This window comes from Lissotriton helveticus, chromosome 10, assembly GCF_964261635.1.
Source record: "Lissotriton helveticus chromosome 10, aLisHel1.1, whole genome shotgun sequence".
Lineage (NCBI taxonomy): Eukaryota > Metazoa > Chordata > Amphibia > Caudata > Salamandridae > Lissotriton > Lissotriton helveticus.
In genome coordinates this window covers 341,516,032-341,543,910 of record NC_136071.1, presented here as the reverse complement: position 1 = coordinate 341,543,910, position 27,879 = coordinate 341,516,032, and the positions used below count along the sequence as shown (strand labels likewise).

General features: G+C 50.4%; 1 protein-coding gene across 31 annotated transcripts in view; it reads right to left on the bottom strand.

Moving 5' to 3' along the window:
- MAP4 (microtubule associated protein 4) overlaps positions 1-27,879 on the bottom strand; it is a 1,839,191-nt gene that overhangs the window by 1,342,921 nt on the left and 468,391 nt on the right. For 26 of the 31 annotated variants that reach the window (XM_078662502.1, XM_078662520.1, XM_078662498.1 and 23 more), the window contains one exon: positions 19,653-19,721. The exons of the other annotated variants lie outside the window; for them this stretch is intronic. In XM_078662502.1, the coding sequence (XP_078518628.1) occupies positions 19,653-19,721 (69 nt within the window). The remainder of the gene's footprint in view (positions 1-19,652; positions 19,722-27,879) is intronic. 31 annotated transcript variants of the gene reach the window in all.

The window sequence follows — 27,879 nt, the reverse complement described above, 5'->3', positions numbered from 1 at the left end:
ACAAAGGCCAGAAGTGCATGGATTGCAAGGAATAATAGTGCATCGTCTGCATATAGGGCAACCTTATCTGACAGTTCCAGGGACCACTCAAACTCTCTGACTAAAGGGTCCCAGCATACCCACACCGCCAGGTGTTCTATCACCAGGATGAACAATAATGGGGATAACAGGCATCCCGGTCTAGTGCCCATGCCTACATTAAAGGGATCCGAGATTGCCTCAGCGACCTGGCCTGAGGTCTGGTGAAGTTATTCTATTTCCAGAAAGTCCATAACAGGATACCACGTGTAACAAGCGATTTAATACTATCAGGACGGATGTCTATATATTATTAGGACAACACCCTTCACTTGGGTTCTCTTTCTTACCCATTGCTGATCGATAAACGGACCTTTTATTTATGAAACAGCCTACTTTCTGGAAATAGAATAACGTCACCACACAGGAAGCCTTGACATGGGCATGCTCTAGGACTTCCTCATTTTCAACCATCGAATTCCACTGAGAGTATTTACATATCTTGGAGTTTCCCCCTGTACTTGTCAATCTGGGAAGAACTCACTTATATACTTTATTCAAGCCTTGAAATAGTTACGGAACTAACCAAACATGTGTCGGCTGTTGGCTCTTTCTGCATGTTCAAATATTATATGACCAATGTATAATCATTTATAACACGCAGACTTTTTTTTATATATCAATGTATGTGAACTAATAAATACAAGTTCACTCAAGTAGTCAAACAGTTTTTCCTGTGATAAGAGCTACCTACTCCGTTTAAAAGAATGATGTTTTGAAAATAAATACAGTATTGGGAGTGCTGAGGTACAATTAATTGATTTAACTGTAAACACGAGGATCTGGCTAGATGTTCGTGCACCAATACCCTAGGTAGAGGGGTGTTTGTTACCTTGATTGGCACAGAGTTCTACAGTCGTTAGAATTAAAACATTAACACTCAGTCACCCACATTGATGTTTACAATTTTGAGGTGCGACTTCTGATCCCATCACTACCCTCTGTTTATATTGTGAGGCCCAGAGGAAGGACTGGGTCTGGCATGCAAAGGACCATTCGTTGAGTATTACCGGTTGTGGTGCCGAGTAGTACAGGTGGAGGTTTGGCAATGCAATTCCTCCATCTGCCACCTTTCGTCTGAGGGTCTCAATTGCAATACGAGGTACTCTTCCATCCAAAAGCTGGAGCTTAGTCTTTCCTTCCACCACTATGAAGTGGTCAGGGACTTCGACCAGGAAGTTTTGCAGTGCACACAGGAATTTTGGAAAACAAATCAATTTATACAGGGTGGCCCTGCCCAGTAGGGACAATAGAAAATGCCTCCACTGGCTCACATGCCTTCTGTATTCTCCCAGCAGCCTGCTGAGGTTGAAAGAGTAGAAGAGGCTACTATAGCATGCGATAAAGATGCCCAAGTATCGATGGTATGAGGACGTCCCAACCCTCTCAGGGAATCCATCCCACGAGGGGGTAGAGACAGGGTTTAGTCCAGTTTGTCCGGAGATATGAATAGTGCCTTAATACCCCGGAAGATCTCCAGAATCCTGTTGACTGAACCCTCTGGGTCTGCCAAATACAATAGGACATATTCTGCATAAAGCGACACCACATCCTCCTAACTCTGGTAACATCCCAGTCTCTAAAGCAGAGCATCTTTTCAAATCCAGCTGGCCGCTAGTTTAATCGCTACTGTGGAGAGGGGACAGGGGACATCCCTGTCTAGTCTCTCTCACCAAGGGGAATTCTGTTGAGTTCCCCACTGACATGCACACAGGCGCTAGGTTTGGTATAAAGCAATTTCACCCAGGCCCGGAACGATGGGCCATACCCCATCCACTCCAATACTCCCTATAGGTACAGCCGTTCCACGGAATCAAATGCATTTTCCCCATCCAAGAGTGCTTTAGACTCGCCCAGTCCGTACTCCCTTGCCAGTCATTCCAAAAAAGGAGCAGCAGACTGTGCCTGGTAGACTTGTATCGAAAGAGTGATGGACTGACCAACATGAATGGGGGTCACCAGCTTCGAAAGAAAGGAGGCACAAGTCCAGAGAAACACTTTGTCCAGGTAGAACCTGGTATACAGCAGATCAACAGAAAGAGCCTAAAGCACAAGTTACTACTTGTGTAACGATATATCTGTAAGAGACATTAGTTAGTATTAGATTCCTTACCTTAGAATATCCCCAGGCGTCAGACTGGATCCGGAAATTTTTGCGTAGCAGTACCCTTGCGCGTCGGTAGGTGTCGTCTGCGGCTCCGCGGCCGTCGTGGGCGCCGTGATGACGTCGTCGGAGTACTTAGACGCCGCCTCCGCGTGCTGACGTCAGTTCTTAGACACAGCTTTTCCGCGCCAGAAACGCATAGCCATGTTAAAAACCAACACTGGTGCCATTGAAACTAGGGCCCTGAAAGGGGACAACCCTAACCCTAGATATTGGTTCGCGGAACGGGGAGGATGGGTGGGTCGGTAAGGAATCTAATACTAACTAATGTCTCTTACTGATATATCGTTACGCAAGTAGTAACTTGTGCATCTGAAAGAGACACGTTAGTATTAGATTCCTTACCTTAGAATAGATACCCCAGCAATACCAACCCCGTTGGTGGGTCTGCGAACCAATAATCACACCAGAAAGTCCCGGAGGACGAAACGGCCAAAGAAGCCATCCCTCCGGACTTGGCTGTCCAGGCAGTAGTGTCTTGCAAACGTGTGCAGCGATGCCCACGTAGCCGCCTGACAGATGCCTTGTAAGGGCACTCCCCTGCCCAGGGCAGTGGTAGTCGCCGTAGCTCGGGTAGAATGAGCCCGCAATCCAGCAGGAGGCTCCTTCCTAGCCAAGGAGTAGCATGCCTGGATACACAGGATGATCCACCGGGAGATGGTCCTCTTGTGCACCGCTTTCCCCTTCTTCACGCCCACGTAACCAACAAAGAGTTGGTCATCCACCCGGAACTGGCGTGTGCGATCCAAGTAGAATGAGAGCGCACGTTTTGGGTCCAGACGGTGGAGCCGCTCTTCCTCTTTAGAGGGATGCGGTGGTGGGAAGAAGGTTGGCAAGGTGATAGACTGCCCGATGTGGAAGGCCGTGACAACCTTGGGCAGGAAAGAAGGTTTGGTACGCAGCACCACTTTGTCCGGATGGACAGAAAGGAAAGGTGGAGTACAAGAAAGGGCCTGGAGCTCACTCACTCTCCTGGCAGAGGTGATGGCAACCAGGAAAGCAGTCTTCAAAGTCAGAAGGCGAAGAGGACAGTTGTGAAGTGGCTCAAAGGGAGCGCACATCAGAAATGTAAGAACCAGGTTCAAGTCCCACTGAGGCATCACAAACGGAACAGGAGGAAACGTGTGTGTGATGCCCTTAAGAAATCTATTAACAATAGGGGACTTGAACAAAGAAGGTTGATCAGGCAGCCTGAGAAAGGCTGAAAGGGCAGAAAGGTAGCCCTTGATAGTGCCCAGAGCAGAGCCCTGCTGGGCAAGAGAAAGAAGAAAGAGAAGGACCTCAGAAAGAGGGGATCCACAGCCTTTGCTGTGCACCATGCCACAAATCTGTTCCACCTGCAGGCGTATACCGACTTTGTGGAGGGACGCCTGGCTGCCAGAATGATGTTACAAACTTCAGGAGGCAAGTCAAATGGCCTCAACTGTCGCCGCTCAATCTCCAAGCATGGAGGTGGAGACTGGACAGGTTCGGGTGGAGGACCGTCCCCTGCTGCTGCGACAGAAGGTCCTCCTGAAGAGGCAGACGAACCGGGGGATCGACTGACATACTGAGTAGCTCTGGATACCAGTACCTTCTCGCCCAGTCCGGAGCCACAAGGATGACTTGGGCCCGGTCGCGCTTGATCTTCGTCAGCACTCTGGGCAGAAGTGGTATAGGCGGAAAGGCGTACAACAGACCGCAACTCCACTCGCGACGAAAAGCGTCTCCGAGCGAGTGCCGCCCTGGAAATTCCAACGCGCAGAACTGATGACATTGCGCGTTCTCTTCGGTGGCGAATAGATCTAACCAAGGCTCTCCCCATCGCTGAAAGAGGCCTTGCGCCACGTCAGAGTTCAGACGCCATTCGTGATCCATCATGCACCGACGGCTGAGCTCGTCTGCCCTGGCGTTCAGAGAACCTGCCAGGTGTTGAGCCACCAGGGTCACGCCCTGGCGTTCCAGCCATTGCCAAAGGCGAAGAGCCTCTTGACAAAGGATCCACGACCCCACCCCGCCTTGTTTGTTGCAGTACCACATGGCGGTGGTGTTGTCCGTGAATACCTGCACTACACTCCCCCGGACAGAGGGGAGGAATGCCTTCAGTGCCAGACGAATCGCCCGGAGCTCCAACAGGTTGATGTGGAACCGGGTCTCCGCCGGAGACCAGAGGCCTCTGATCTCCGCCTCTCCCATGTGGCCTCCCCAGCCCTGGAGGGACGCGTCCGTCACAACTACGTGCTCCGGTTGGGGAAGGGAGAGGGATCTGCCGCTGACCCAATCGCGGTCCGTAAGCCACCACTGCAGCTGTCTCGCAGTGCCCTCCGAGATCAGGACGTGGTCGGATAGGTTGCCCTGATGCTGGGCCCACTGAAACTTCAGGTCCCACTGCAGAGCCCGCATCCGCCACCTGGCGTGATGCACCAGTAGGATGCAGGAGGCCATCAGCCCCAGAAGCCGCAGCGTCAACCTGACCGAAACCCGGGATAACGGCTGAAAGATGGGAATCAGAGCCTGAATATCCCGGACCCGCTGTTCGGGCGGATAAACCCGAAACCGCGCCGAGTCCAGAACCGCTCCGATGAAGAGGAGCTTCTGAGAGGGGCACAGGTGTGACTTCGGCACATTGATGGAGAACCCCAGCTGGTGCAGGAGGTCCGCCGTCGTCTTGAGGTGGCTGACGACTGTCTGGGGCGAGCCCGCCTTCAACAACCAGTCGTCGAGGTAGGGGAAGACTGAAACCCCTAACCTGCGCAGATGAGCTGCGACCACCGCCATCACCTTTGTGAACACCCGTGGGGCGCTGGTAAGGCCGAAGGGGAGCACGGTAAACTGAAAGTGCTCGTGGCCAACCATGAACCGCAGGTAGCGCCGGTGGGCAGGCAGGACGGGGATATGAAAGTAAGCGTCCTGCAAGTCCAACGCTACCATCCAGTCTCCTGGGTCCAGGGCAGCCAGGACCTGAGCCAGTGTCAGCATCTTGAACTACTCCTTCCGGAGGAAGCCGTTGACGTTCCTGAGGTCCAAGATAGGGCGCAGGCCCACTTTGCCCTTCTTGGGTACCAGAAAGTAGTGGGAGTAGCAACCACACCCTACTTCTGGCCCAGGAACGCGCTCGATGGCCCCCTTGGCCAAGAGGGCCGTAACTTCCTCCTGCAGAAGTCGCAAATGATCCCCCGATACACGGTGGTTCTGCGGTGGCATGGCTGGAGGAGTCTCCTCGAAGGGGAGGGAGTAGCCCCTTTGGACGATTTGCAGCACCCACCTGTCCGATGTGACAGTGCGCCAGTGGAGGTGGTGATGGCGAACCCTGCTCCCCACTGGCGTCACATGGGCCTGAAAGCACGGACTAGGAGGGTTTTGAGGCGGATGCTGCGGGGGAAGGTGTGGACTGACCTCGCCGTTGCCCCCGATGGCCCAGACAGCGGTTCCCACGGCCGCCACCGCGTTGGGTATTGCCCTGCGGAGCGTGGCTGGCGGCGCGTGTGGGCGCACCCCTTCCGTGGCTACGAAAGGAGTGAAAGGCAGCCGATTGCTGGCGCTGGCCCGAGAGGCCCAAGGACTTGGCCGTAGCCCTGGAGTCCTTAAAGCGCTCAAGCGCATGGTCTGCCTTGTCGCCAAAGAGGCGACGGCCATCGAACGGCATGTCCATGAGTGTGTTCTGGACATCTGCCGAAAAGTTGGCGGACCTCAGCCAGGCGTGGCGTCTGACCGCCACCGTCGTTGACATCGCTCTACCTAGCGAGTCGGTGGTATCCAGCCCACACCTGATGGAATACTTGGCTGCATCCCGGCCCTCCACAAGGGCTTGGCCGAGTTTGGCCCGCACCTCCAACGGACACTCTGGCAGCACCTCCGCGACCTTATTATCCCACACAGAGTGGGTGCAATGTCCCAAGAGGCAGGCGGTGTTGGAAGACCGCAGGCCCAGACTAAGGGATGAGAAGATCTTCTTCCCATACTGATCATACCTCTTGGATTCCCAAGACGGGAATGTGGTCTGGGAATTTGAGGCCTGGATGACCAGGCTCTCGGGGGTAGGGTGGGAGGACAGGAAACATGGGTCGCCCGGGGCTGGGCGGTGGCGTCTGGCCACATTCCTATCTACGGGCGAACCCGTAGCGGGCTTGGACCAAGTGCCCAGAAGAACGTCGGTCAAGGCCTCATTAAAGGGCAGCAGAGGCTCGGCCGAGCTTGACTGCGGTTTAAGGACCTCAGTGAGGAGGTTAGTCCTCACGGCCGCGACGGGGAGCTCAAGGCCCAAGGCCTTGGCAGCCCTCATCAGCACCACACTATATGTTGCCCCTCCTCCGAAGCCACGGTAGGAGGGGAGACAAAACCAGTGTCTGGAGAGGTGTCCAGGCCACTGGCCTCCCCAAGGTCTCCTGTCCAGTCCTCATGAGACTGACACTCTCTGGTCAGAGGGTCCTCAGACCCCTCCCAGTCCTCTTCATCACCCATCTCCTGAAACTCAGGGTTCTCAACTAATGGGGCCTGTTCATAGAAGTGAAACTCTCCAAACGATGTCTGGAGCGGCGCCCATCGGGGCCGTCCCGGCGCCGGAACAGGAACGAAGGTGGAACTGGGGACGGCGCCGCCCGAAGACGGCGCCGGAGGCGACACCTGAGGGTCCGACGCCGGGGAGGTCGTAAGGTCCACCGGCGACGAACCAGATCCCGAAGGAGGTCCAGCGGCGTCCTGCGGCGCCGGGCCCGAAGGCGGCGGAACAACTGAACCCCTCGGCGCCGGGCCCGAAGGCGCCGGGATAACGGGAACCTGCGGCGCCGGGCCCGAAGGCGTCGGCGGAGCCGGGGCCGAAGCACCTGACGGCGTCGGGGCAGATCCCCCCCGACCCGCTAGGGGTCCCAGACGGGTCCGCTGGGCCCGAAGGCGCCACGGAGCCCGGAGGAGAGAGTTTCCTCATGGCCATGAGGAAGCGCTCGACCTCCTCCGGCGTCGCGTTGAGCCCAGGGACCGTAGGGTATGGGGCTGGACGCGGCGCCTGCGACTCCGTCGGAGCCGCGTGGGTGGTGTCAACCGAACCCCCGGCCGCATCGCGCGAGCGTCGGGGGGGGGGAGTCCGAAGAGCGATGACGCCGCATGGACTTCTTGTGCCGCTTACCTGACGACGACTTCGACCCGGAACTGTGGTGGCTCCGAGCCCGCGACCTGTCCCTCGACCTCCCATGGGATCGGGACCTCTCGCGGCGCGGGACCGACTGCCGGAGTTCGAGCCGCCTGCGGGACCGCTCCCGTCTGGCTTTCGAAGAGAGGGCCCGGCAGTCGGAGCAGGCCTTGTCATCGTGGTCGACGCCGAGACAAGATAAACACACGCGGTGAGGATCCGTGACCGACATCAGGCGGTCGCAATCATCGCAGTGCTTAAAGCCGGGCATCCCTACGGCACCGGAGTCGAAAGACTTCGAGAACAATCAAAAGTGATCAAAAAGTTAGTCAAAAAATTACTAGGGTTACTGCTTTTTCCAGATCTGCGCTTGCTGGCACGGAAAAAATAAGAACTGACGTCAGCACGCGGAGGCGGCGTCTAAGTACTCCGACGACGTCATCACGGCGCCCACGACGCCGACAACTGACGCGGAGCCGCAGACGATGCCTACCGACGCGCAAGGGTACTGCTACCAAACATTTCCGGATCCAGTCTGACGCCTGGGGATATTCTAAGGTAAGGAATCTAATACTAACGTGTCTCTTTCAGATGCTCGCTCGCCTTTCGTGGCGATGTTATGACAGTCAAGAAGACAGTCTTAAGAGTCTGAAATCTGACAGCCGTGCATAGGTTTAGGGACACATCAGATAGGCTAAAACCAAACTCATCAGACTAGGGCATGATGAAAGGGGGAAGACGGAAACGTGCTGCAAACCTTACAAAAAATGAGTCACCACAGGCAACAAGTAGGAAGGGCTGATCCGGCAACTATAGAAAGGCCTAGGTAGCCAACAAATTGACCTTAAAGGTGACTAGAGCAGGGCCTTGCTGAACCAACAACTCAAACAGTAACACCTTAGGTTGGTATGAAGTGGGTAAATATGATTGCCTGAACACCAAGCCACAAGCATGTCCCAACTGCAGGGGTATACAGATATCAAGGGACAGTATTTGTATAAGGCAATCAGCTAGGTTCTAGAGGACAGCACTACTAGACTGAGTCACAATCTTATTAACCTATACTGCCCACCTCAAATGATCTGCTGCCAGTAGATCATGAAAAAGATACAGCACTATGTGGATGAGAGGCAACATAAAACAGACAAATCAAAAGTACATATTTAGACTGACAAAATTGTTCTTGTGTCGGTATCTTTCTTTTGTCAGATGTATTTGCAGTATGCACAGGAATGAAATCAGCCAACGTGTTTCGCCCTGACAACGGGCTTCTTCAGGGCTGTAATGGCATACAATTTATGGGTATACATCAGTATGTTTCAAAAAGAAAAAACATCCAGAGATATTAAATAGTGACGGTGAAGAGGGAGAGAAAAAGAAAAGGAAAATGCTAGTGCATTTGAGTTTGAAGGGTGTTCAGTTTGTCAAAGAAAAGGTGACCAAAATTACAAAAAGAGGAGGGGTACATGACCCAACGCGACGGCCCTAGGGTCTGGCAGATGGGCACGTGGGTTGAAAAAAGATTCAGTGAGTGATTTAGAGCGTAGCTCGGATCCCCAAAGAAGGTAAAGACAAGTTCGACACAACCGCGCGCTAACTTAATTTAGGTTCTATAGCGCCTACCGAACGGTCACCTTTTATCACTAGATCACTCACGGTATCCACTAGCACTTGCCATATAGATGTGTGCTGCTCACCTTCACTTTTTAGTTTTAGGTGCTCACTACTTTAATTAAGTTAGCGCACGGTTGTGTCGAACTTGTCTTTACCTTCTTTGGGGATAGCGACTCGCAAATTGGTATGCAAAACAGCGTCTGCGACCATGATTGCTATTCCCAATGGGGTCGCAAATTGCATACCTCATGCGTATTCACGAGGCACTCGCAATTTGCGATCCGCTTGGGAAAGGCAGGCGTGCTCACAGGTATGGTGGCCTGCTGGGCTTAGCAGACCCCCACGTCTGGGACTGTTTTTCAAAAAAGCAGGTTTTTTTTTTTAATGTAGCCGGATGCATTTAAAAAAAGAAAAATGAAACATTTTCTTTTCATTTTTTAAGGGCAGGTAGTGGGTCCCTGGACCACTGCCTGCCCTTAAAAAATATTTTTAGAGCCAGTCACAAAGGGGAAAGTGGTCCCCTGGGGACGCCTTCCAGTTTGCGAGTGGTTTACCACCCTTGTGTGAAGGGTGGTAAACGGCGAATGTTTTGCAACCGCAATTGCGGTTGCAAAACAGTCACACATGGCATTTGGGGTCGCTATTAGGAATGGAACGGCCCTTCCTAATAGCAAGTCGCAAAACCTATTTAGCGAGTCGCAAATAAATTGTGACTCGCTAAATGGGCTTTGTATATGGCCCTGTAGGTTTTTGCACGCGCAAACGGCTCGCAAACCTGTTGGCACATGCAAAAATGGGTCGTACACCGCCGAGCACCTACACTTCCAAATCCACACCGACCCCAAGACCACCCTCAGAGGAACACTCATCTACAGACCACCGGGTCCACTCCCACAATTCAGCGAATCCATCGCCGACTTAGTCAGCACGCACACCCTAACCACCACAGACTACATCCTCCTGGGGGACCTGAACTATCACCTGGAGAACAACAATGACAACACCACCACCACCCTGCTCGACAACCTCTCCAACTTCGGATTGAAGCAACTAGTGAACACCCCGACTCGCCACACGCTGGACCCCATCTTCACCGCCAGCACCAACGTCACGGACCGACCACTGATGCATCCACTTCTCCTACAAGAAACTCGCCGCACACATCCAACCGCCGCAGATCCCCCGAAGATGCTGGAGCAAAGTCACCACTGACCAGCTGACCACCTCCCTCGCCCAGGGCCCCCCGGCCAACGCCTCGGACACCAACAACGCCGCCCCAAACTTCACACAGTGGATCAGCAATTGCGCCGATACCCTCGCCCCTATCAAGAACCCTCCGAACAAGCACAACAGAAGGAGAACCACCTGGTTCACCACAGACCTCAAGGACTCCAAAAAATCCCGCCGAACTCTAGAGAAAGCCTGGCGCCAAGAACGGACTGCGGAAAACCTCGAGGCCCTTAAGACTGCCATAGGTAGACACCACCAGCTCAGCCGCATCGCCAAGAGAACGGCCTTCAGAAAGCGCATAGACAACAATGTACACAACAGCAAGGAGCTCTTCAGCATCGTGAAGGAAATCTCCAACCCAAGCTCCAACTCCGACATCCACCCTCACAGGACCTCTGCGACTCCCTCGCAGCCTTCCTCCACTGCAAGATCGCAGACATACACGACAGCTTCGCAAACCAGACGCCTCCACCAGCCGCAGAACCAACGCCCCCCCACCGCCCTCCTCAGTCGCTGGACCCCCGTCAACACCGAAGAAGTCACCCAGATCATGAACACCATCCACTCCGGCTCTCCATCCGACCCCTGCCCTTACCACATCTTAAACAAAGCAGACACCATCATCGCACCCCACCTCCGAGACATCATCAACAACTCGTTCAAATCTGCCACCTTCCCCGAGTGTTGGAAACACGCTGAAATCAACGCCCTCCTTAAGAAGCCGACAGCAGACCCCAATGACCTCAAAAAATTTTGGACCATCTCCCTGCTCCCCTTCCCGGCGAAGGTCACCAAGAAAGCAGTCAACAAGCAACTGACCAACTTCCTCGAAACCAACGGCTCCCTCGACCCGTCCCTGGCTTCCGCAGCAACCACAGCACCAAGACCGTCCTCATCACCGCCGACATCAGAACCCTGCTCGACAACGGAGAAACCGCAGCCCTCATCCTCCTAGACCGCTAAGCTGCCTTCAACAGGGTCTGCCACCGCACCCTAAAAACACGTCTCCACAACACAGGGATCCAGGGGAAGGCCCTGGAGTGGATCTCCTCCTTCCTCGCCGACAGAACCCACAGAGTCCGCCTACCCCCGTTCCACTCAGAGGCCACCAAGATCTGGGGTGTACCCCAAGGCTTATCACTCAGCCCAACGCTCTTCAACATCTACATGAGCCCCCTCGCCGACATTGTCCACGCACACGACCTCAACATTTTCTCCTACGTCGACACCCAGCTGATGCTCTCCCTGACCAAAGACCCAGTCACCGCCAAATCCAACTTCCAAGAAGGAATGAGGGCCGTCGCCGAATGGATGAAGATCAGCCGCCTGAAACTAAACACAGACAAGACGGAGGTCCTCATCCTTGGACCATCCCCCTCCGCCTGGAACAACTCCTGGTGGCCCGCCGCCCTGGGCACAGCACCGACTCCCACCGACCACGCACGAAAGGAGTAGTTTCGGTCCTGTAACTCCAGTTCTGTAGTAGGGGTATCTCTGTTATAGTCATAATCTAGTGAATAGTCCCGCTCATGAGAATGGACCCCGGAGCAATCAAAAATAATCTCTTAAGTTGTCTACAATTGCAGTCCTGCACAGACACTTAAGAGAGAATTTAAAGACAAATAATGCAGCCTATATCCACTGGCTACACTGTCCAGTACTTCAACTAGACATTCCACCAAAACCACAAGCAGCACAGCCTGCCAAGTTTACCATAGAGAAAAACTTCCCCTTTTACCAACAAAGCCTCTGGAATGATAGAGAGGAAGGGAAGGACAGACAAGCCCCATAGGCTGCCATTATGTGGCTCAAAAAGGGATACCGTGCCTTTAAGAAAACTTTCTAGAACTTTCTCAGTATCCCAGAATGCCCTGCAGGTCCCATTTACTTTCAGTTCTTTTTGAAGGCGTATAACGCCAGACCTGTAGCATTCCGAACATGAACATCTTTCTCCACCGGGGAGGAGGGCGGGCGCTTAGGACTATAACAGAGATACCCTTACTACAGGACAGAAACTACTCGTTCTGTAGTAGGGGATCTCTGTGTATAGTCATAATCTAGTGAATAGAATGGCAAGCCCATCCCCACACCAAGCGGCGGTGGAGAAGAAGAAGTATAACACCACTACTGTGCGAACAGATTTCGCAGCGAAGCCTGCCCAACCTGAGCGTCTGCCCTGGAATCAGTGTCCAGACAGTAATGCTTAGCAAAGGTATGGACCGACTTCCAAGTGCCGCCCTGCAGATTTCTGCAACGGGAACATTACATAAAGCCGTCGTGGCAGCTTTGCCCCTGTTGGAATGAGCCTTAGGTTTACCCGCTAAGGTCTTATTAGCCTTTTGATAACACAATTGTATAAAGGACACAATCCACCTCGAAATGGACTGTTTTGAGGTGGCAAGACCTGTTCTGACTGACCCATAATTGATAAACAATTGGTCTGACCTACGAATATCCTTGGTCTTATCCAGATAGAATTTCAACACCCTCCTGACATCCAGGGAATGTAGAGACCTTTCCGCTGGAGAGGAAGGATTCTGAAAAAACGTAGGTAAAGTTATGGTCTGGTTAACATGGAAATCAGAAATAACCTTAGGAAGAAATTTAGGGTGAGTACGCATAACAACCGTAGCAGCATGAAATACAGTAGAAGGTTCTTGGCAACACAACGCCTGAATTTCACTCACCCTGCGGGCCGATGTAATGGCCACGAGGAACGCCGCCTTCCAGGACAGGTGCTGCAACGAAGCCTTATGAATAGGTTCCTTCATCAATCTGGACAGCACCACATTCAATTCCCATGAAGGCGAAGGGAGCCTGACCGGAGGAAACACTTTCTTCAAGCCTTCCAAAAAATCTTTGATCACAGGGATCTGGAAGAAGGTCTGTGAAGGGCATTTCCTGTAGGCAGTCAGCGCAGCAAGATGAACCTTAATGGAATGAAAATAAAGGCCAGACTGCGCCAAATGTAAAAGGTACGGAAGGATGACATCTTCCTTACATGTCGTTGGATCATAGTTCTTGGACTTGCACCAGATGCAAAATCTCTTCCACTTGTACGCATAAGAAGTCCTAGTGGAGGGTCTCTTGGCTTCCTTCAGTATGTCCATACACTCTGCAGGGAGATTCAAATGGCCATATTGCACTAGCTCAGGAACCATGCCGCCAAACTCAAAGACGAGAGATTGGGGTGCACCATCTGCCCCCCGAACTTCGTGAGAAGGTCCTGCCTGAACGGCAGCCGAATGTGAGGAAGGAGAGACCGGTGAAGCAGGTCCGTGAACCACCACTGTCTGGGCCATTCCGGGGTAATCAGGATCATCCACGCCCTGGACTGGGCCAGCTTGATTAGCACCGCCGGAATCAAGGGAATGGGTGGAAAAGCGTACAGAAAGCTGTTCGACCAGTTGATCCATAGCACATTCCCCAGCGTCCCCTGCTGGAAATACCTGGACGCAAAGTCTCGGCATATGCTGTTTTCGGCGGTGGCGAACAGATCCACATCTGGAGTGCCCCACCTGGCGAAGACGTCTCCCAGTACTTCGTCGTTTATGACCCATTTGTGGTTTTCTTGGATCAGTCTGTTCAGTGCGTCCGCCTGAACATTCTGCACACCTGGTAGATGAGTAGCCGTTATCGTCAGGTCCCTGGCAAGAAGCCAGTGCCAGATCGACTGCGCCTCCTGCGACAGGGTGCGCGATCTCAAGCCCCCCTGCTTGTTGAGGTAATACATCGTGGTCGTATTGTCCGTCTGTACAAGCAGAGAGTTGGTCTGGAAGGACGGATGAAAGGCCTTCAGTGCCAAGTGAACAGCTCTGAGTTCCAGAAAATGTATGTGATACGTGGACTCCTTCTGGGACCACGTTCCTGGATCTGCAAATCCCCGGAATGCGCTCCCCAACCGTGGAGAGAAGCATCCGTCACGATAGTCTGAGTGGGAATGTCCTTGTGGAAGGGAACCCCCTTGAGGAGATTCTCCGCTGAACACCACCACTTCAGAGACTGTAGAGCATGTGGAGACAGTCGTATCTTGTCGTCCCAGTTTCCTCTCCTCTGGTCCCACTGATCCTCCAGACACTCCTGCAGCGGCCTCATGTGGAGCCGTGCGTGTGGCGTGAGGAAGATACAGGAAGCCATCGACCGCAGTAGAGAAGACACCGTCCTCACTGTCGTAGATGGAGCGGTCATAAGAGCCTGAGCCTTCCGAAGGAGTGATAAACGTCTTTCTTCCGAAGGAGACACGCTTGCAGACAGCGTATTGATGGAGGCTCCCAAGTACTGTAGGCATTGGACCGGAGTCGGGACAGACTTGGACATGTTGATGTGCAGCCCCAGCTTGTTCAAGAGAACGGACGTCTTCTGGAAGTGCGCTTGATCTTCCGAGAAGGAGGATGCCTTGATCAACCAATCGTCCATGTACGGGTAGACAAACAGCTTGTTCTTTCTCAGGTGTGCCGCTACCACTGCCATGCATTTGGAAAAGGTCCTGGGCGCAGACTTCAGCCAGAACGGCAACACTGTGTACCGATAGTGATGGGCCGACTTGGAATCGCAGGAACTTCCGGTGTTTCTGTGCAATGGGCACATGGAAGTATGCATCCTGTAGATCTATCGCGCACAGCCAGTCTCCCCTTTGCAGTTGAGGGTAAATCTGGTGCAAAGACAGCATGCAAAATTTTTCTCTGCGAATCCACTTGTTTGCTTGTCGCAAATCCAGAATAGGCCTGAACTCGTTCTTGTCCTTTTTGCGGACCAGAAAGAACCTTGAGTACAGACCTCTTCCCCTTTGAGACAGAGGGACGTCTTCTATCGCCCTTTTTCTTAACAGGGTATCTGCCTCCGCCTGGAGCTCGCGCAGCTGCGAGCAAACCGGTGGAATTGCTGGAGGCGGGCTGGTGAACTGAAGACTGTATCCATTGCAAACAATATTCAGCACCCACTTGTCCTGAGTAATTTTGCTCTACTCTGCCAGGAAATATTGAACGCTTCCCCCCACCGGAGTAGGTAACGGATGACGGGGAAGTAATCGCTCAGGGCCTCGACCCGTCCGGGCCTTTGGTCGCGGTGGCAGGCTGCTGACCGCCCCTGTCCCTCTGATGTTTCTGGAAGGGCTTCCTCTGGAACTGCTGCTGCTGTTGTCCAGACTGTTGACCTCGCCCTCTGCCCTGTGCCCCGTACTGTCTCTGGAACGGGCGGTAGCTCTTCTTCTGGTCCTTGGGCTTCTTCAAGCCCACCGCCGTCAGAGTCTCAGCCTTCATGCGGGCCATCTCATCGTCGGCGTGTTTCCCCGAAAAGGGTCTCACCCGAGAGGGGCAGGTTGGCCACCCTCTGCTGGGCCTCAGGTTTCAGCGACGTCAGTCTGAGCCAAGCGTGGCTCCTCTGATTAACTCCATGGCAGTACCCGTGGGCAGCCAGGAGCGACGAGTCTGCAGCTGCACTGATCAGCTGGTTCGACACCAGCAATCCCTCATTCAGGATCTCCATAAAATCCTCCTTTTCCCGAGGGAGGAGGTCGGCAAACTGTTGGAGGGACTCCAAAAGTGCCCGATCATAGCGCTCCAACAGTGCAGATGCACTGCCAGCCTTCATGGAGGTAGCGGCTGTCCCGCACACCTTCCTGCCTGCCGAGTCCAACCAGCTACTCTCCTTGTCCGGAGGCACATTTGAGAATGGGGTGGTGGCGTGCTGCTTCCTTGCTGCCCTCACAATCACGGAATCCGGAGTTGGACCCAAACGGAGGAAAGCCGGGTCCGCATCAAGAGCCTTGTACTTCTTTTGCAGCCTAGAGGGGGCTGCTTTCGCCACTGCCGGAGTGAGGAAGAGCTCCATGGCGGGCTCCACTAATCCAGGCACTAAGGGCAACAGAGGCCTAGATAGGTGCTTCTTGTGGAGAGTCTCAAATATTACGGAGGTCGTAGGCGTGGGCACAGTCAGTTGGATGCCCAGCTTGCTCACACCCCTCAGCAAGACTTCCTGAAAGGAGACCACGTCGTCCACAGGGGATACCCTCGTCCAAGGGAATTCTGATAGGGTTGGGGAATAATCCCTTGAACTGGACGAACCCGTGCTGTACCTAGACCGACCCTTCCTATGGCGTCGTCTAGATCTCGTCGAGGAGCGACGACGACTCCTTGATCTCCTTCTCTGTCCGGAGCGAGATCAAGGTCTTCTAGGCCTTGGGCGATCCGCAGGTGCCTGAGGCGGATCCTGCGGTGGTGGCTTGACCGGGGACCTCGGCCGAGGTGCCCCCTTAGGCGGTGTAGGGAGGTGCGTCAATGAGACCGACCTCGGAGGCCTTGGCAGTGCATGTGGGGGAACAGGAGGAGGCGGTGGTGGAGGAGTGCGCGGAGGCGGCTCCTTAGGCAGTGGAGGAGGAGGAGTAGCCAACTTCGGCTTGGGGGTCGCGTACACCACAGAGTACACTGTTTCCGGTGACTCCCTCATCTTCTTCCTTGGTGTAGGTGATCGAGAGGCAGCGCCCCCTGTCGGTGACCTACGTCGCCGTCGTGCCCCGGACGATCCGGAAGGACTCCTGACTCCAGAACGCCTCCTGGAGGATGATCTCTTCCTCTTCGGCGCCGAACGCCTCTTCGGCGTCGAAGAACGCCTCCTCGACGACGACGAACACCGTCTCGGCATCGACGATCTATGCCTCGACGACGGGCTTCTCCGCCTCGACGCTGAAGATCTGCGCCTCGACGCTGAAGATTTGCGCCTTGATGTCGAACGTGTCCCTCGACGGCGAGCGCAGAGTGAACACCGAGGGCAAACGGCGGTGTCGCCTCGACGGCGAGCGCCGACGCAGACGCAGACTGGCATCCTTACGACGTCGAGGTGTTGACGACGTCGATGACGACATCGATGATGAGGACGTCTTCGTCGGCTATCTAGACGGCGGTCTCGTCAATCCCCTAGACGTCGACGTCGCCTCGACCCAGAGCCCTGGGGAGACGGGGAGCAGATCGCCGTCATGCCTCTCGACGTCGAGATCCCCTACTACAGAACCTTGGGTTCGTCCTGGACTCATCGCTCACTATGACCAAGCAAGTCAACGCCATCTCCTCCTCCAACAACCTCCGCATGCTACGAAAGATCTTCAAATGGATCCCCACAGAAACAAGGACTGTCCCCCAAGCCCTCATCACAAGCCGGCTCGACTATGGCAACGCACTCTATGCAGGGACAACGGCCAAGCTACAGAAAAGACTACAACGCATACAGAATGCCTCCTCGCGCCTCATCCTGGACATCCCCCGCCGCAGCCACATCACCACCCACCTGAGAGACCTGCACTGGCTCCCTGTCAACAAGAGGATCACGTTCAAGCTCCTCATCCACGCACACAAAGCGCTCCACAACGCCGGACCCGAATACCTCAACAAACGTTGCTCGTTCTACGCCCCGACTCGCCAACTCCGTTCAGCCGCCCTCGCCACCGTACCATGCACCAGAAGAACAAGAACAGGCAGCAGATCTTTCTCCTACCTCGCCGCCAAGACCTGGAACTCCCTCCCCACCCACCTCCGACTGACCCAAGACCTTCTCACCTTCAGGAGACACCTCAAGACCTGGCTGCTCAAGCAGTAGCAGCACCCCCCGCCCCCGCCCCCCCGCCCCCCCCGCCTTGAAACCCTCGCTGGAGAGTAGTGTGTTCTATAAATTTACTGATTGATTGATTGTACATCTGGCCCCAAGGTCCTTCCCCTTTTGAAGAAACCCAACTTGGATGCTGCCAATTGGTCTAATTGTAGACCTATTTCTCTGATCCCCATTCTGTTTGAAATCCTAGAAAATCATGTCTGTTTTCAACTCTGCGCTTTTGTGGCGTCTCTAAATTTTTTACATGACTCCCAATCAGGGTTTACAACGGGACACAGTACAGAGTGCGCCCTCGTGTAAGCTACAGAACACCTCAGGTGGCTCCTAAATGAGGGTGAGAGAGCAGCACTGATTTTACTCGATTTCAGCGCCACCTTCCACACAGTGTCCAATGACATGCTCATATTGAGATTGGCACAATTGGGGATTCAGTGAACGGCATTGGAGTAGAAGTCCTCTTTCCCTATAGGGAGCTCCTCAACCATGTGTCATGCACTGACCTCTGGGGTCCCTCATGGATCAGCTCAGAGTCAGGAACTTTTCAATATCTATGTGAGCCCCGTGCCTATCTGGTGGAACGCTGTGATCTCACTATTCTCCTATGCAGATGATACCCAAATCATCTTCTCTTCATCATCCGCTCCGTACTATAGCTCCATGTCCCTGAACTCCTGTTTGGCTCAAGATGAATTACAACTCGCTGAAACTGAATGGCAATAAAAAATTAGGTGTTGATCTTTGAGAAGAACCCTTGCCTTTGGGGACCACAGAACTGGCCGGCGGCTCTGGGTGATATCCCAACCCCTGCTCGCAACGTCAAGAACTTAGGCTTCTTGGTGCACACTAAACGCTCCATGTTTTGAAAGATTCTTCAAAGACTTGCCCAATGATGACTTGGACTTGATGGATGACCAGTTGCAGGAACGACTTTGGGAATTTGCTCCAGATCTTCTACAAGACCATGAGTGACACAGGCTCTTCCGATGCTGCACGAGGAGCTTCATCTTCCTATCCAAAATCGTCTTTGGGTGCATCAACCATCAGCCGGAGCAGGACGGAGTCAGGGCCCGACCCCAAGCACCAAAGACACCTAGTGGAGATCAGTCACAGCACAGACATCTGTCTGCGACACCTCCCACAAGGTATAAAACCTGTCGGTTTTTTGGGGGACGTGTCCCTAGAACACTAGAAACAATATTGAAAAATGTCTTGACAAAAATCGAGAAGAAGTTGGTCAAAAAGAGACCAGGGTTGCTCTCTGGAACCACAACTGTTGAAACCGATATCAGCACACCTGGGTGGCGCTTTGTACGAACCATCCACGTCAATGGCATGAATGATGTGGACAATGAGCCGTTGGCACCACCGATTGGAACACAGATGTACTGCTCAAGATTCTCTGGATGCAGTCTCACACCTGGGGAATATTCTAAGGTGGGCAATTTGCAGTTAGAAATCTCTCCTAGAAACCTTTCACAGAATCTGATGGGCAATACTCTGCTAATTAATCAACAGAAGTCTCACCTTTGCTACCTCAACTCTGTCCCAACAGAACAGACAATGAACTTAGTGGCAACAATCCTCATACCAACGTATTCAGCCATCAAGATGAACTCAAAATGCCCAAATAGAGGCAAGGGTGCAAGTTGAAGGGTGGGGTGTGCTTGTACTAGGTCCTCATTAAAAACGTCTAAGTGACAGCATCTTTTAGAGAAAGTTTTTCGGAACCTGCTTGCAGCGCTGGTATTCCTAACATATTGGGAAGGAGGAATTTCAAGAATTATTGAGTAGTTACAACAATGTTTAAACAGCCTATATCTACAGGAGCGGCACTCATAAGATATCACTCTTGTGACTACATACCAGTCATGAAGTTCTCTCCAATTCCCCTGTCACCGTTCTCTAGCACTGCTGGTTGAGAAGCTGCAGCACCTGCAATAATCCATAACTAACATTAAGCAAAGGTAATTTAGATGGCTGCAACAGCAATATTTCCTAAATAAAAGGGCGACGTGGAGCATCTACTTCCACCTCATCAAAATCAATTTAAATGTTAAAATCTGACACAGTACACTTCCCGACAATCACTGAGAAAACAAGAATTTGGCTCATGATAACTGCCATACCAGTTATGTAAGCAGTTAGGAAGTGTTGCTATTTAACATTATAGCTACCCCCGCAGGAACACAGTGGCATCTTATGATGTTCTAAAATTTGGGAATGTCGAGAAAGACTTCTTGTAGCCAGCAGTTCATAGAGCATTAAGGCAGGTGCAATCACCAGGATATACTTTAAAACAACTTATAAACATGCACTGACAAAGTCAATAGATTTGGCTTTTTCTACTAGAAAACAATAGTGTGTTAATTACATATTTTATATTTAACGTTTGTGAAATGTTATTTTGCAATACGATTCATTTACTAGTTTACTGTGTCATTATTGTTTGACATTGCCGTTTACCTGTGCAATTTAAAAAAAAATAAAACGTTACCACGATGTGAGAGCAATAACAGACTTCTAGATGTGTATGTGTGGCAACAGGCAGGGAATTGGGTAGACCACCTTAGTGTTCTGGTCAATGTTCAATTATGCCACAAGTGCACAACCGCCCCCTGCCACATACATAGTTAAAGAGCTTATGGTTAGTCCAGGTATTGTTTTCTCTCAATTTGCACTGAAAAGGAACTTTTTGGATATTAATTAATTTGCTTTGGCCCCATTTGATGACTCTGCACAAAAGTTTGCAAAGAATTATAGTCACTCAACATCAATGTATTAATAGTTAATGTAGATTTATTACTTTTCTAAAGGGAACAGGAGGGAGTTATGGAGAAGGGAACAATATGTTTACTGTACATGCAAACTTTCGAAGGAATTTTTGTTCTCAACAAAAGAAAAAAAGCTGTAAACCGAGTGACAAACTTGACAAAATTACACAGCCTTTTCTTTTAAAAGAAAATTCTAGAACTACGTATCGCAATGTTAGCGGTGTAGTTTGCACGCCTCCTCTAATACCACCATTTTATGAGTACTCCAAATCGGATTGGTTGAGGTATGTCTGTCAGCCGACATTTCACTATTCGTGAACACACCTAGTTCAAAAACCATGCCATGTTGTACAAATGTGTGGCTGCTGTACATATACAGTACGGTGTGGTATGGCATGGATCGGCCAGTCGCTGCATGGTACGGCCAGTCAAATGCTAAATGTCTGTCAAAAGCCAAGGGAGTAGAAGGGAGGGATGTCAAAAGCCACAGTGACCGAGAGTGGGAAGGATGTCAAAAGCCACAGGGACGGATAAAAAAGTCCAAATAATGTAAGTGACCCATGCACTATTAAAATAAACGGTCTCAAATGTGGGTAGTGTTTGAGGCAGTAACAAAGCCAGATAGGGAGAGAAGAATCAAATCCCACAAGGACGAAAGATGGGGGGTCAAAGGTAACACGCATGGAGGAAAGAGGGGTGCACGTCTGTCATACAACAAAATTCCCCAAAATATAATGAACACACGCAGTTTGAAAATAAACTCTCAACCATAGTGAAGCGTGTTTGAAGCAGGAGAGGAGTGGTATGGAAATAGAAAGCCTGACAACAACTCCAAAAGAAAACAAGCATTTGCAATGCAATAGGTGTTGCATTTGCGAGAGATTGGGCTATTGGCATTGTAAATGACAATGTCTTATTTATGTGTTGGCTTTTAAAACAGATACATAAAAGGCATTGTCATTTACGCCAATAGCTTAAACTCTCGCAAATGCGAGACCTATTGCATTGCAAATGCAGGTTTGTAAAAGCGCCCCATGCCGCGCTTTAACTGTAATGGCTCCTCGCCCCTTTCAAATAGACGCAGCTCGTCAAAAGGAAAGTGCGTGTCCGCCATTAAAGTGAAAGTGTGGTATAAAGCCCTTTTCCAACAAAAAAAACCATTTGTTTGTCAAGTTGACAAACAAATGATTTTTTTGTAAAATCGCCCCATTCCATGTTTTCACTTTAATAGCAGCCACACACCTTTCTTTAGACAAGGAGCATTTAAAGAAAGGGGCACGACCGCCAATAAAATGAAAGCACGGAATGGGACGATTTAAAACCAAAAAGTTAATAAATAGGAATAATCAAATCACGCGGTTGCATTCTGCGCCACAAACAACAAACCAAAGTCAAGGCCGCGTGAGTGTGTGTACTGCCTGCAACAGCAGGCAGGAGAAACCCAATTAACCAAATAGTGCTCAGAGGCAGTAATTGAAACCTAGAGATTAACACAAGTAACAGGGGGTGTCCTCATGGAAGGTTACAAGATGAGACAAGGCAGTACTAAGGAGGGACTACTAAGCCTAATAACCAATGAAAAGCTACAATTTACAAAAGGAAAGTGGCCGGAGCCAATTAAAAAGATAGTCGGAAAGTGGGCAGAGCTTCAAGTCTAAACCTGAATACAGCAGGTTTCGAAGCGACAGCGCAACGCTGCCTAGGCGAGACCTAAAAAAGGCACATACTATGGCCCTGCATAACGAGAGGGATAAACACACCAAGAGGAAATATAATTAGCGCACTCTAACCAAACAAAAGCACGTACATAGGAGGGATGAAGCCAACCAATGTTAAGCAATGGGTGGGCTCTAAGCCCCTACCCTTAAGTAAACAAAATCTCCTGCAACCAAAAGCACCTGCACTGTCTGACGCAAGACCTAAAAAATAACTCAATTGCCTTCAGAAACACCTTTTATGCTAGAGACTAACTTGTGAATTTCCCACAGGCGCCAGACTGGATCTGGAAACTTTAATAGCAACTCTCTTACATGTCAACAGGTGGCATCAGCCGCTTCACTTCAGGGTCACGAAAAGAGGACTAAAAGACTCATCTTTGAACGTTGATGTCAGTTTCTTTCTGATCTCAGTCCATGCAGTCTGACTCAGAGTTACAATGAGATCATAAGTGCAGTGTGCACATGGTTCAGATCTGGGTTCTTATTAATGGACTGTAGAAGAACATTCCACAGATCGGGGGATCAGGGTGGGTGAGGAATCTGCAGTTAGATATAGGCTCTACCAAGAAAAGCGTTACCAAAGGTAAGTAACTTATTCTTCCGATAGAGAGTTCTAATTGCAGATTTCTCTCCATGCGCATAGATATCAAAGCAGCCCCGCCTTAGCTGACCGGTCAGTGGATGGACTCAGACGAGGAAATCTCAGACATATCGGGTGAAATGCCGCGTTGGCCAGACCTGGATGTCCTGGCAGTAGTGCCTTATGAACGTGTGGAGGGGACACCAACGTAGTGGCCTGGCAAATGTTCATGACTGCTACAACATGCACCAGCGCAGTCTTTGCTCTGGTGAAGTTAGTATGTAACTCTTCTGGGGGCTACTTCCAAGCTAGATCGTAGAAGATCTTTATGAATAACACAATCCATCTGAGATGGTCCTCTACTGCACCACCTTTCAGTTCTTCACCGTAGAAAAGCCAACAAAAAGCTGGCCATCTTGCTGGTATTTTCAAGTTTGACTGATGCAAAGGGCGATGGAGGCAGCCCCCTTCCATCCGCGCTCCGATCCCCAAGGGAGCGGCTCTACACACCGCCCCCCCCCCCCCCCCCCCCGAGAGAGGCCGGCTATCCCAGGCCAACCGAGGCTCCATGGCACTGCGGTATCGTTACGGTTTAGGGGGGATTCTGACTTAGAGGCGTTCAGTCATAATCCTACAGATGGCAGCTTCGCCCCATTGGTTCCTCAGCCAAGGGCAAGTCGGTGAAGCTGTTCCTGCACCTTAAGCTAGGGTGGGGTGTGGTGTTGGTGGGGTGGAGGGGGGTTTAGAAGGACAGCAGAGTAATGGATTGCCCTCTATGGAACAGGGAAAACAGCATGGAAAGAGGCGCCGCCTTTATTCATTTGTGATCGCAATGTTCATTTCTCCTTTTTATTCCAGTGCAAAGCTTTTGTTTTCCTCATGCTTGAGGTTTCGGCACTGGTAGATCTATAGATTGTGTCGTTGCAAATGTTTGGGAAGAATATTGTTTTTATACTGGTTGCTCCAAATGAGCATTAATGTGTTTTTTGGAAAAGCTGTAATAGCCTATTTAGCTCCTGTTTGAATGTGTGTAAAAGTTTCCCAGTATTTGTGTACATTGTGTATTGTGGTTCCTTGTGTATAGTTTTCTTTTATTTTTATTTTCCAGTGGAATGACGTTGGTGCTTGCTGTGTGTGTGCAGAGTAGGTGCTGGCGAGTCTAACAGTCTTTAGCAAGTGAATAGTATTGTTTTACAGAACATATGGCCAGATTCATCAAGCGAAATGCGCTCGCAAAAGGGCCAGATTCTGAGAATCTGGCCCTTTGCAAGTGCAATTTTTGCATTTGGGATTCATCATCCCAAATGCAAAAATCGCTAATAAAGAATTCGCTAATATGCGAGGATTAGCATTTAAGGAATCTCTATTAGAGATTCCTTAAATGCTATTCATGAAACATTTAAAAATTGCGAATTCGCAATTTAGGACCGCTATTTACCACGAAGTCAAACCTCGTGGTAAATAGCGAAAACTTAGAAAAATGCATTTTAATGCATTTTTCTAAGTTGCATGTTACACACACACATGTCCTTTGGACATGTGTGTGCACAACATCAGTGTGAATTAACATTTCAGGGGTGCTACAGGGTGTCCTTTGGACACCCCTGCACCCTTGAAATCGCATCCTTATTTGCGATTAGCAAATTGCTAATCCTATGGGCCTTTAGCAATTTGCTAATCGCAAATAAGGAACATGTAGGAATCGCAATATTTTTTGCAATTCCTACATGAATCCCGTTTTGCAAGTCCTTAAAAGCGATTCCTTATGAATCGCTATTAAAGACTCGCAAAACGGGTCTTTGATGAATCTGGCATATAGGTCTTTGTGTGCTTTGTATTGATTGACTTAACATTGCAATATGCCAGTAGTTTTACTTTTTGTTTTATAAATCCACACTGCATTACTTATTTTACACAGTGTTCGGTATGGTTGACTTGCATGTTAAGGAAAATGCTACTTACCAGTATGCATCTGTTCTTGGAATGTAGAGCTGCAGATCCACACACTTTGCATTAGATCGCCATCTGGTGTTGGGCTTGGATGGTTGCACCTTGTTGTGGTCTTGGAAGAAGTCTTTGTAGTCACGAGATAGGCGACTCCTCCATTGGACAATAGTGCGCATTGGCATTGTATCCATCCTCAGATTATTTTTCGCCATGATGGAGTTAGTAGAAAAGAAAAAGATGTCCATGTGTGTATAGCTAAGTAAGATAGTACTGGTACAGATACAGGTCCCTGGGAGGTGGGTGGGCGTGTGTGGATCTGCAGCTCTACATGCAAAGAAGAGATGCATACTGGTAAGTAACATTTTCCGTTCGAGGCATATGAGCTGTAGATCACACACTTTGCATAGACTGTACAGCAGTATCCCCCCTAGCGGTGGTCACCTGTATCTGTTGCAGTAGTTTGCAAAAGCATGGCCCACAGAAGCTTGTTGCTTGGCTTGCACGTCAACACAATAGTGTTTAGTGAAGTTGTGTGTTGTAGACCATGTTGCTGCTTTACAGATGTCTTCTTGGGGAATGTTCCCTAAGAATGCCATAGAAGCCCCAAGTTTGTGTGTTTAATGCACCCTAGGGGGGACTGTAAATGTGCTTTTGGCTTTTTGGTAGCATATTTGTTTACATTTAACAATCCACCTTGCAATCCCAGCTTTAGAGATGGGATTACCTTTATGAGGTGGAGAGAAAGCTACAAACAATTATTTTGTCTTTCGAAAGGATTTAGTCCTGTCAGTGTAATAACGTAGAGCTCTTTTGACGTCTAGCGTGTGAAGAGCTCGGTCTGCTACGGAGTCTGGGTTTTGAAAAAACACCGGTATCTCTACCGATTGGTTAAGATGAAAAGGGATGACTTTAGGAAGGAATTTTGGATTTGTTTGAGAACTACCTTATTACGATGTACTTGTAAGAAGGGTTCTTGTATGGTTAAAGTTAGGATCTCACTTATTTTTCTAAGAGAGGTGATTGCGATAAGGAAAGCTACATTCCATGTGAGGAACTGAAGTTCACATTTATGTAAAGGTTCAAATGGGGGTCCCATGAGCCTTGTAAGTATAATGTTGAGATTCCACACCGGAGAGGGTGGTAATCTAGGAGGAATGATTCTTTTAAGGCCTTCCATAAAGGCTTTAATTGCTGGGACTCTAAAAAGTGATTGTCTGTTTTGTAAGTAAGCAGCAAGTGCTGCTAGATGTAGAAGTATGGATGAGTATGCTTAATTACATCTTGGCAAATGTAGTAAATAGCAAATGATGTTCTGGATGGACACATCCAGTGGATCAATAGGATTGTTAGTGCAGTAAATGGCAAATCTCTTCCATTTTGCTGCATAGCAAGCTCTGGTGGTAGACCGCCTGGCTTCTTTATTGATATTCATACAGTCCGGCAGAAGGTTAAGGTAACCGAACTCTAGGACTTCAGGAGCCAGATTGCTACATTCCGCTAAATTGGATCGGGGTGCCTTATCTCTCTATAGTTCTGAGTTAGTAGTGATGAGGAGAGGTGTCGTTTTTGGTGTGGGACTAGTGAGAGTTCCAACCGTGTGGTTAACCACGGTTGACGTGCCCTTGTGGGAGCCACTAGGATCAATTTTAGAGTCTGTTGTCTGAGCTTGCGTACCACTAGTGGGATCAGTGGGAGTGGCGGAAAAGCGTACGCAAATCTGCCTGACCAGTTCATCCATATCACATTGCCCTTGGACAGCGGGTGTGGAAACCTGGTGGCGAAGGTTGGGCATTTTGCGTTCGTGTGTGGCAAACAGATCTATGTCTGGTTGGCCCCACATTTGGAAAATTGGTTTTAATAAATTGTGGATGTAGTTCCCTTTTGTGAATCTGTTGTGTCTGTCGACTTAACAGATCCGCAATCTGATTGTGAACTCCTGGAAGATGTTCTGCAAGGAGGTATATGTTTTGTGGAATGGCCCACCTCCAAATGTTCTGTGCGAGCTGGGACAGCTGCAGAGAATGTCTGCCTCCTTGTTTTTGTATGTAATACATGGCTGTCATGTTGTCCGTACGGATGAGGACAGCCTTGTTTTGTAAATGGAGTTGGAAAGATTTCAGTGCTAGGAATATTGCTAATAGTTCCAGATGATTGATATGGAGCGCTTTCTGTTGAGTGGTCCATTTGCCTTGAGTGGTGTGATTGAGGAGATGGGCTCCCCATCCTGTGAGTGATGCGTCTGTTAGAACTATCTGTGGAACTTTCTCAATGAACGGCCGCCCCTTGGATAAGTTTGTAGTGTTCCACCACTGCAGAGAGCGGTGTGTGTGGCTGTCGACCAACACCAGATCTGTAAGTTGTCCTTGAGCCTGATTCCACTGATGTGCTAGACATTCCTGTAAGGGACGCTTTTGAAGTCTTGCATAGGGTACAATAAAGATGCAAGATGTCATCATGCCTATTAGTTGCATGAACACTCTGGCTGGGAGAGTGTTGTGTTTGAAATTTGGTAATGAGAGCTAGTATACTGGCTATCCTGGCTGGACTGGGATATGCTAGAGCTGTGGAAGTGTTTATTGTGGCGCCTAGATATTGATGTACATGAGAGAGCTGGAGATGCGACTTGGTGCAATTGATTGTGAATCCCAAGTCATGCAGTGTTTGGACGGTTTGAAGAGTGTGTTGAACACACTGGTTGAATGACTTGGCTTTTATTAGCCAGTCATCTAGATATAGGAAGACATGAATGTGTTGTCTTCTTAGGTGTGCTGCAACCACTGCCAGCCATTTGGTAAACACCATGGGTGTGGTGGTGACTCCGAATGGAAGGACTTTGAACTGATAGTGTTGTCCGTCAATCACGAACCTTAGATTCTTCCTGTGAGAAGGATGTATGGGAATGTGGAAGTAGGCGTCCTTGAGATCTAGTGTGGCAAGGAAGTCTCCTTGTTGGAGCAGTGGAAGCACTTGTTGGAGAGTGATCATGTGAAAGTGATCAGAGTGTATGTACAGATTGAGGGGTCTGAGATTGAGTATTGCCCTTAGAGTCCCATCCTTTTTGGGGATTAGGAAAT